The following is an 11,123-nucleotide window of genomic DNA, read 5'->3' as shown; positions in this document are numbered from 1 at the left end:
TGACACATAAAATGATGTAACACTTAAACAAGGATATGTGTTAATCTTTAAACCAGAGAACACTTTACCAATGATATTTGTTATTGTTTAAGCCAGAGGTCACAACAAAGATATGTGTTAATCTTTAAACCAGACACACTAATACAACTATGTGTATTATTTTTTAAACCAGAGAACACATAAACAAGGAATTATGTTATTTTATCCAGAGGTATGTGTTAACCTTTAAACTACAGCACACTTTTATAAGGATATGTGTTACTGTACATCAGGTAACAGTTAAACAAAGATACGTGTGACACACAAAATGATGTAATACTTAAACAAGGATATGTGTTAATCTTTAAACCAGAGAACACTTTACCAATGATATTTGTTATTGTTTAAGCCAGAGGTCACAACAAAGATATGTGTTAGTCTTTAAACCAGACACACTAATACAACTATGTGTATTATTCTTTAAACCAGAGAACACGTAAACAAGGAATTATGTTATTTTATCCAGAGGTATGTGTTAACCTTTAAACTACAGCACACTTTTATAAGGATATGTGTTAAAAATGAAGAATATTAACAAAGATTTGTGTCAGCCTTTATATTATATAATATAATAACGTATTAGTCTTGAAAGAAAACTTAGATGGTTCTACCTCATAAAAAGAAACATTATTGTTATTTTTAGCAGAATTCTAATATAAAAAACTAATAGACAGCTACATAACAATACTTTACATTGGTAAAAGGGCATAATTATTACAAAATACAAATGCAAAGATCTAGCAACAACCCAATAGAATTCCTGAGTTAAATAGGTCATACTTTCCACTGGTCTTGTTAAATGATTGAAGATTTCTGGTAAAAGTTTGATCTTAAAGGGCATAATTACTACAAAAATACACATAGAAAGATCTAGCAACAACCCAATAGAATTCCTGAGTTAAATAGGTCATACTTTCCACTGGTCTTGTTGTATGAATTTAGCTTATAAGCAGCATACACAGTGGAACTAAAAAAATTTTCCCAAACTAAATGCCTATTACATTTCATTCGATTTATTTTTATCATTTTTTATGACTCTTTATTAATTGAATCTTTTGGGTATATATGACAGTTCATCAACAGAAAGATATCTAGTAACAATGGCCAACTTAAAAAACACTACATGTCTATGTCATTTTCAGAAGTAAAAAATTGACTACTCTATGTTTCTAATAAGACAAATTTATTTGATTTTATATTTCTAATTTAAATTAAAAAATTCTAAAATGTATGAATATATTTTCAGAAGAACTTATGAACACTCAACTTAAAATGTTTTTGATCGACTGACTCACATAAGATAACATGACACTAAGCTCTGGATCTTCTTCATATTGTAATGTAACATGTGTTCCACCAGCACAGGTGTCAGGTCCAAAATCTACATCTCCTGAATGTAATAGACTCAAGGGAACTGTGAGAGTTGTAGGATATACCTGACAACTGGGTGGACGTCTGTTGAAAAAGGAATATGCTAAGCCACAATCAATAATAATTCTAAGATTCATTATTTTTCAATGATTCTAATGCACTGGAGAAAAGCAAACACTGAAAGAATTATAAAACACATTACTAATCAACAGGAAATATGTTTCTATTCCCAACATTTCATGTATCATCTTTATCATAAAACCATAGTTAATTATTAGGCTATGTTTATGACATAAGTATCCCTTGATAAAGAGTATACCACAAAACTCTGGGAATACTTTTCTGGTGATTAGTCATATGTATTATAATTTTTCTAATAAATCCAGATTCATGAGGATTTTGGGAAAGGTAATTCTTTACACTTCCCTCTATATTATCAAAAATTTTGTGAATTAACACCTAATTAATAGTAATAAAAATGTGTTAAGTGACTTGAATCACAACAGCACTGGGCTTTTATACTTCACCTCCAAATATAAGTACTTTTACAATGTATAATGACAATACTTTTGAGAAAGAAACATATTACTCAGACATTTGCGCTGGAAGTGGGAAGGAAGGGTGGAAAGTGCGAGAGAGGTGAGTATTTATTGGAAATACATCTTCAGTGTTGAAAAGGTTAACTTTCAATATATATATATATATATATACCCTCTACTCGCATCCAGCCAGAATCCCACATTGAAGTAGCAAAAGGAGTGGTGCAAAATTTCACCTAGATGAACTCCTCTGGCATGTGCCAGAAGGGAACTCATGGATTGTGACACCCTATACCCTGGAATAGTATAAGGGCATGTTCATAGGAGACCATAACTTGTCTGTGCCAGGGTACACTAGTCGCCTATAAATGAAGGGAAGTGTCACAAGAATGGGCAGAAGATACAAGCACAGTCCAAAACCTGCATCAGGCTTTTGGAAGTGCTATATGTGTAGTGTGGCTAGGACACATTAGACCATACATGGTAGGTCAACTCCAGTCCAAAACCAGAAGGCACCAGGACACAGTAAGGGGAGAGTCTCTACCATTTGCACCTGTAAGGCAGAACGGGAAAGTAACATCTGCCATGTAACTGAGTGAGAACTGATGTTGGCCGGTCCTGTGTCAATCCAACACCGGATCATCTGGGAACCTGACTTCCAGGTAGAAGTAGGATGGGGAAAGCTGTTCAGAGGGGTGAACTGTACTACACAGATAGAACACCACCACCATACTCTCTATTGAGTGGAACTGGTCACACTCAGGAGGCTAGGAGCTGGTGAGTGAAAAGGACTCTCATGATCCACTAAAAGAAATAGGGGTGATGAAAGCATAGTGAGCACATCACCATAAGACAGTACAACAGGTGACTACAAAAACCTTATTTTTTAAAGCAGGCCAGCAGTAGGTTTTAAACTAGGCATGGAGTATGGGTAGGAATCCCCTGCATGCTTTACTTATGCTATTCCGTAAGTAGGTATGGCCTGGATCGGGGCTTGTTTACAAAAATGAGCACTGTGAGGATACCTCGAGTAGTCTTGTGAAAACCACATCTTATGGGTGAGTGCTATATTGGACCAGGGTGGCCCTACACTGTGTGTATTTTAGTTAAATACCCTAGCAAGCAACACTTGCCACTGAGTGGGATCCTGTAAGGGGCCATAGAGATCTGTAAAAAAGGGGGGTAAGAAGAAAAGAAAGACTTACCCAGGTGAAGAATTTGATGGGAGGACAATTGGAAATGCCAACAGGTTTTTCCATCAATCAAAAAATATGCTAAACAGATAAGCTATCAGACCATCTAATGATAGTAACAGGAGAAAGATCACAAGTGGATGAAGGATATCATGGAAGGAAGAGATGGGATTTGGAACTTTGAAAGGAAGGAGTGTGGGCCAAATAATAGTACACCACAGAAACAGGACAGAGGAAGTGATTAGGATCTGAACTAGAATCAAGATGAGAATAAAAGGAAGAGATATAGGGATGAGCACACTATCACCCCAAGCACTACTGATATTTTAGGGGGAGAAAGTGTGATCCAGAAAGAGAAGGATATAGGAGCAATGGAATAGAATGCAAGAAGAAGCAATGACATACACATCAGGATGCCAATGACCAAAGGTAAAGAAGAGGAAATAAGTTTTATGGGACATATGGTATAAGGAACAGAAAGACAAAGGTTCAAGGGAAGTAGAAAGTAAGGGCATGGAGATCAACATTAATAATCCAGTTGGGAAGCCAAAAGAATGGGGAGGAAAATACCCAATTTAATAGGAAAACTGGATGGTAGTCAAGAAAGCTGCCTGGTAACCAGCAAGAGTTGACATAGACCAGTCCTGGTTGAAAAGTCATGTGAAGAACACATATAGATGAGGAATGGAAGGAGGAGAAGGATCGATGTTGATACCAGTAATGATAAATATGCCATTTCCACTGATAAACTTATAAAGAGGACAAACAAACAGAATGGTACAGGAAGAAGGCTACACATAAAGAGAGTCCTGTAAATGACTGGACAAATCCCATGCGTGAAGCCAGAGTGATGACATGGCTGGATGGAAGAGAGAAGTACCAGGCTGAACAAGAAAGGAGCAGGAAAGTGGAAAAGTAGAGGAAAAGTCTGAATGCTCAGTAAAGAAAACCACAATCAGGCCTGCCAATAGAGCTCCACCAGAAGGACCCAACAAGGAGTGTCCAGAATGAGGGAGAGAACTTGAAGAAAAAGATAAATAGGGGGGTATGGAAGAGATTAGAGCATTCCTGACTTAATACATTCACTACCAGTGCTGATGTATGCAGAACAGGGGAAACAAATAGGGGAAGCTTGGCATTGTTATAAGTGGCAAATGCATTGATGTGAGGAGTGCCCAGATGAGAGCAAGGTCATTAAAAAATGAGAGGATTGGGAGAAAAGGGATCCCATGAGAGGTTCCATTAATTGTATAGAGTCCACAGTAAAAGATGCATGTGAGCATGACACAAGGAAGCTCAAGCCCCCAATATCTAGAGAACTTCTCATGCAAAAAATGAAGAAGAGGGTAGAGCTGTAGAAATCAAACCCTCCATGGCCCAAAAATGCAGTGGAGAAGGTTTTGCCCTGCTGAGATGGGAAGTGAAAAACACATCCAAATGAAACAGATATTGGTTGAGTGTGAGATGAAACTTTTGTAGCTTGATTACTCAACTCAGATGAGCCACTCCCCCCCCCCCAAAAAAAGGAGAAGAGTATTGTCAGAGGAGTCTTTTTGGAATGGAGCTAAAAGAAAACAGTTGTCCATATAATGGTGGAATCTCAATGCCAAGCCATGAACATGAGTATCGTAGGCACACACTATGTGACAAAAAAGAACATATGGTATCAATGCCAAGCCAAAAGGAAGATCTCAAAACTGATGTACAGACCAAAGATAAAGTATGGATACTGGGGAGATGGGAATGTGAAGGTAGGTATCAGAGAAGTTGATCCTGGTCATCCAAAGCTCTGGAAAGACCATTAGAAGATGAAAAAATTCATCATGATAAACTGAGGAAAGTTGAAAAACTGATGGAGATAGGAAAGAATGATGAGTGGATGCAAATCCCTGGTTTACTATGGAATGACAAACAAATGAGAATAAAATCCCAGAGATAGGTGAGAAACCCATTTGATAACATCCTTGGCCATAAGGTCTGACCCCACCTCGGAAAGACACCGGTGAGAGACAGAATCCTCTGGAGGAGGGAACGGAACAGGAGACAAAGGGGAAGAAAGAAAAATGTAGGATAAAGCCAAAAGATAAAACCTGTAGTCTCCAACAGTTGGCTGCAAAAGGAATCCATAGATTCTCAAATTAAGCCAAATGGCTCCATGTTCTTGAGCCCAGAAGATAGTCACCAATATATCAGTGTTGAAAACTATAGATAGTGGAAGAATGGATGGGAGAATAGGAATGGGATGGAAGAACAGGGAACAGAAAAGAAAAATGTGGGTGTTTGGCCTCAGCCTGTTACTACAAAGACTAAGGTACCCCACCAAAAACCCATTGGTGGAGGAAAAAAGACAGATAAAGGTCCCTGAGATAAGAGGGAGATAAACATTCTTGACCAAGAAAGGCATTCCTTGACCACAAATCCCAGCAACAGAGTAACCAAGGGAGAAGGCCAAGGAAGAAGAATACACCAGTGTAAAGAAAAAGAGGAAGGGATTGAGTTTCCACCTAAAACCCCTCAGGAAAATGGTAAATTGCTTCCAGAAGGAGATGGATAGATATTGTAAAAGGGTTGTGAGGGTAAGGTGAGAAAACTGAGCTTGAGAAAGTTTAACAGAAGAAAATGGATCAGAACCCCAAGCCTGAAGAAGAGATTCCAGAGTTTGGGAGTCCAAGAAAAAGGCTTAACCTTGATTGAAGCTAAGGCAAATGTACAACCAGTCGAGGAAGACACGGCATAGTGGCACAAAAGTGAAGTTAAGACAAAAAGTGTTCAGCATGAACTCGGATATCAGGGAAAGGAGGAAATACATAATATTTTGAAGAAAGGGCCAAATGAAGAAGGGTAAGTAAAGAATAATAAAAAATAGGAGAGAGTGAAAAAAGGTAAAGTACCCGAGAAGAAACATCATGGAAGGATACAGAATGTCAAGGTAGATCCATATATACACTGGAAGAATTACTTGCAAATTTAGGTGGCAGGAAAATACTGCCTAAAACCAACATCCTCACAGATGGGAATTATAGGAGGAGAGGAGTCTATGTCAAGGCTTGAAAAAGGCCCAGGTTGCATGCAAGACTCCACCACCCACTGCACAGTAGTCATTACATCCAATGACAGACAAATAAGCACCCAATGCCAATGTAGTAGTCTGCCTAGAGTGAACAAAATCCAGATCTTTAACACCAGGCAACGTGGAAAAAACCATCTCAGTGTAATTCATGTTGTGGAAAGTAAGACTCAGAAAGTCTGCAGAAGCAGAATTGTTCGAAAATAAAAGTTGGTTTTGTAGATACTTAACCAAATGCTGATGTTGAGAAATCTTAAGTGACCGAAAAAAGACACATCTTAACACACAAGTGCCAAATCGAGAAGTCATGATCAAACAATCAGTATAGAGGTAGCCAGATAAATTAGGACATGGTGTCGCAGACCTATTGATGAAAAGTTATTGCATGCAGCAATATCACATGGAAACATACGAGGTTAGGTGGGAGCCTCGAGGCTGGTGGCAAATTAAAAAGAGGGCAGCACTGAACTGGGAAAGCTAGATGTGAGAAAGGTTACATATTGTATTGGAACATCATTTAACAACATGCATCCATTTTTAAACTTTCCTGTAAAAATCTGTAAAATCCTCAAGGCAGTTAAAGAAATATATATATAAACAAATTTAGGAAACCAAAACTATTTAATACGTTTCAGATCATATGGGAGGAAAGTGTCAAACATCATAAATAACACCAAGCCAATAAAAAAGTAGCAACAAGGACAGAACAACAAAAATGATACCAAGTTACAAATTAGTGTGGGAAATCATAAAATGTAGCTTGGCTTTTGAGGTATTTCCATGTAAACTGAGGTAAAATCTGTTAGCATATCCCTACCACTTTGTAAGTCCTACTTCCACAAATTTTTAAAAAACAAAATGATTTCTCAAACTATATACTGTAACTTGGTGCTACTTTTTTTTCCTTCATTGCTACATTTCACTTAAGTCTGAAAGATTTTAAGGTTTATATAAGTTTGTGTATATATATATATATATATATATAAACTTTGTACAACACCTAGTCTGAGGAATCAACATAGATGAGCCATAGAATGTAAGACAGGTCATAACTGTGCACCCCATCTCTGAACACGTCATCTTCCGAAATGGTAAGCTAATGGTGACGTTGAGTTCCTGGTCTGCTGCCTTACCTAAAGAATGAAAGAAAAACACCAAACAAGTTACATCTATTTTTAATGTAGCACTGCCCCTTAAAACTGGGCAAATTTACATGCTGAAGAAACACTGTTAAACACTTATAATAACCTTCAAGTTGAGCACAAAACAAAAGTGTGATGTCACAATCTCTGAAAGTACACTTTCAGTTATATATGTCATATACATAATTAATGTGGCAGGGATAAAGAAATACATAACATAAACTGTTTTAACACCATAACTACTTAGGAATGATAAAAACATCTGAAAATTGATACACATACTCTTTGTGAACATCCTCATAGCCTGAATTAAAAACTTTGTAAATTTTCTGCAATGTTAAAGACCTATGGGCAACTAATTTTAATTAATGTCTTCATTAGTGGTAATTAGACTCATAACAAGACAATTGGTGATGATTTTTTAATTTTAAAAAATTACTTACTTACATACACTTACTTTGTGTACAGGAAAACCTGATTAGACCTCACCGTAATGCAGTGGATAATTTTACATAAGAAAGATACAAATATGATAGAAAAGGTGCTTGAAATTGTTACTAAGGTGAAAAGTATCTGGTTCAAAACATCTGAACTGAGGAGATACTTAAACAGTTTTTTGGAGCAAAGAGGAACTGCAGGTGATTGATGTCATGTGTTCAACAGTATAACAGACTTGAACAGACTAACTGTAGGGAGTTTTTGTTTAATTTATGATTCATAATTTCATAAAGTTAGTAACTGACTTGAAAACTGGCCTAAGATATCCCTTGTTTCAGACTTCTTATACCAAATAATTTATGTTTGTATTTTTAACTTGTGGAATTGTTTGTCTGATGATGTGCTGATTGTTTACAGCCTTTCAAGTCATTACTGGATAGACATATGGATGTAAAGAGTTGTTAGGTTTTAACAGACTGGTGTTTGGGGACAAGGACTAACTTTAACAGATGGAATAGATCACTGCCTCCTTAATCATTTTTTACTTTTTAAAACATGACATTTAACTGCTAAAATGTTAATGTAAAAATGGAAATAACAAATATGTTCTTTAAAAGATAAGCTAACCAAAATTTTCATGTGCCATTAAGTAGTGATGAAATTTTTTGATGCTGATATTTCAAAGAACACACTTTATGTGTAAAGTTTGAAGACAGCTTGAATGAGTAACAAGGAAACTCAATTACAAGTTTAACATAGTAACAAATGTACAACATTTCAACGAGGATGATCCTGATGATTACAAAACCTTGTGAAATGTTGTATATTTCTTACTGTGTCAAAATTGTAATAAAGCTTTCTTTGTTACCCATTCAAGTCATCTCCAAACTTTATTAACATTGATATGTTATTTTATTATATGACAAACCCAAACCTATTTCCTACCAACCTGAAAACCCTAACAGTCTGCCTGTCACAACACCACTGAGACTTTTCATGGAAATCATAGCATTCCATAGCATTTTGCTGAGCTTGAAAGGTACAGCCACTGATAATGAAACATTTGGTAGTATTTGAATATCTTCATCAGAACTAGAAATATCTGTTATCAAAGTACTTAGGCTTTGTGACTGATCAACTACAGGCCTCTTGGCACTCAGTTGGAACAGTACAGAGGAGTTCCCAATAGCTGTCAGGTTAGAAGTTTGAGAGAAGTCAAAAGTTGTATACTCAGGTGATTGCAGATTTCTAAGTGCAGAAAGCCTGCTACTGTTTATCATAGCTTCCTTTTCAACACACATTTCCAGTTCAGTTAAACGCTTAAGAAATATATTCCAATCCTGTCAAAGACATGAAAAAGGAGATTATTACATAGTGACATACTTATATACTTACAAAAGTAACAGGAAAAATAAAAATCTCTAAAAATACCACAATAATTCAATTCCATTGTAAACACTATAATAAGAAACATAGTAAGTATTCATATCATGACAAGTTGAGAATCTCAGTTTCCAACTTGATAACTTGTTAGTCCATCCAGATCAATGGTAAGGGGAATAACACAACAGCCACATATATGACTGTAGATGGTAAGACGTGTATATATAGTGTGATTCTTGTTTATGCAAAATTTTATTAAAATGGTGGGGACATTATTTAGAAACTGGTAAGCATATAATAATAATACAGTTTGTAATAAACATGATGTAACATCACAACATTTAAATTAACTAAGAGATCATGCTTTCCCAGCTTTTGCATTATACATCTTAACGCGTTGGCTGTCATATGCCCCACTGGTGGGTCACAGACAATTATGTTTCAAAGCCAAATTTCTCTTGTGACATATGAGTTTGGTACACTGTGACTGCTCCTTTGCACCTTTTGAATGTTTAATATTATTCATACTTTATTTATTATATGACAGCCAATGTGTTAAGACTTCATGTCTAATAACACTTCAACTAAAACTCTGTATGATGTAGACAAGCTAACCTGATGAGCTCTGGTACTGAGGGAAAGAAATTGATGGCAGCAACAATGAGCAAACAACACACTCCAGTTCAAATGCTTTTATACACTTCTTAATAGAAACTCACATTGAGTCAGTAAAGAAAGATATGATTCAAGTCTTATTATGATGTAATATCCCATTAATTACTAACGGAAACTGGCAGGTTTATATGTGCATATATTTTAGGAAGAATATTATGATAAGTTTCTAAAATTTTTAGTCTACTTAATTGTGTTAATATTAACTTTAGATTTGTTTTAAGAATAGTTAATATATTTTTACCAATTGAAAACTTTTTATACCCTAACTTTGAAAAATCCTTAAGAATAACAGTGGATTTTGGCTATACAGAACCAGCAAGATTTTTCAAAGTTACTTAATTTCACTTAGCTAGAAGGCTTTTGCTCATCAGAAACTATATAAGATTTCACAACTGATTTAGTTTATTTTCTTAAAATTTTCTAGGAAGATAAAAGTACTAACGTTCAGCTGATCAAATTATATGTATATGATCATTATTCTCACACTATAACTTCAAGACTTACACAAATCAGTGGTTATGTACATATAATGTGTGTGCTCAGTTACCTACCATGATGTCCTCTGGATCAGTGATTTCATTCTCTCCAACGACATAAGCCAAAACTACCATAGTAACTCCAAAAGCCATAAGACAAAGAGTAAACACAAGAAGTGGAGGCTGTGTGATAGTTAAGCCCCGGAAGCTTTGGAAAGGATGAGAAACCATAGTGTCTTCGCCTAAAACCATAAAGTGAAAGAAAGAAAAAATTATCTGAATTGTTGCATTTTCTTAGTATTCCTGGGATGAGTTCACACCTAAAAAAGGAATATATGTTTAAAAAACAACAAAGTAAAATGTTTTTTCCCTAAAATTATATATGCCACAATTTTTTCCTATGTTAAGATTAGAATAAATGCTCATAGGAGTCTGATATGAGAATGGAAAAACAAGTATAAGTAGGGGCCTTCATATTTCATAAAATTTTAAAGGAACAAAAAGGAGCTTATTAGTCCATCAAGAATGTCCCTTCCAGCTCCAAACTATAACCACCCCTTACTACTCATGTATTCATCCAATCTTTTCTTGAACTCAATTAACTTTTATGCCTCCACCACCCTTGAAGGCAGCTCATTCCAAAAGCCAACCACCCTGTTTGAAAAGTAATACTCCTACGCTGCCAAAATTTGAACTTATGACTCCTTGTCCTAATGATTTCACTGCTAAACACAAAAATGTTTGATGATCTATATTGTCAATACCCATAATAATCTTAAACACCTCAACCAAATCTCCTC

The 11,123-nt window shown here is 35.8% G+C and overlaps 1 protein-coding gene across 2 annotated transcripts in view; it reads right to left on the bottom strand.

Annotated features, from left to right (window-relative positions):
- Nucleotides 1–11,123, bottom strand: part of LOC106466101 (transmembrane protein 248-like) — a 21,784-nt gene that overhangs the window by 4,173 nt on the left and 6,488 nt on the right. For both annotated transcript variants that reach the window (XM_022394059.1, XM_013926342.2), the window contains exons 2-5: nucleotides 10,399–10,565; nucleotides 8,739–9,129; nucleotides 7,210–7,342; nucleotides 1,335–1,494 (exon numbers count right to left, since the gene is read on the bottom strand). In XM_022394059.1, coding sequence (XP_022249767.1) covers nucleotides 1,335–1,494; nucleotides 7,210–7,342; nucleotides 8,739–9,129; nucleotides 10,399–10,554 — 840 coding nt within the window. In that variant the 5' untranslated portion in view covers nucleotides 10,555–10,565. The remainder of the gene's footprint in view (nucleotides 1–1,334; nucleotides 1,495–7,209; nucleotides 7,343–8,738; nucleotides 9,130–10,398; nucleotides 10,566–11,123) is intronic.

Source organism: Limulus polyphemus, unplaced genomic scaffold (genome assembly GCF_000517525.1).
Source record: "Limulus polyphemus unplaced genomic scaffold, Limulus_polyphemus-2.1.2 Scaffold2150, whole genome shotgun sequence".
NCBI classification, from domain to species: domain Eukaryota; kingdom Metazoa; phylum Arthropoda; class Merostomata; order Xiphosura; family Limulidae; genus Limulus; species Limulus polyphemus.
Note: the sequence above shows the minus strand (reverse complement) of the source record. Positions and strands in the feature narration are given on the sequence as shown.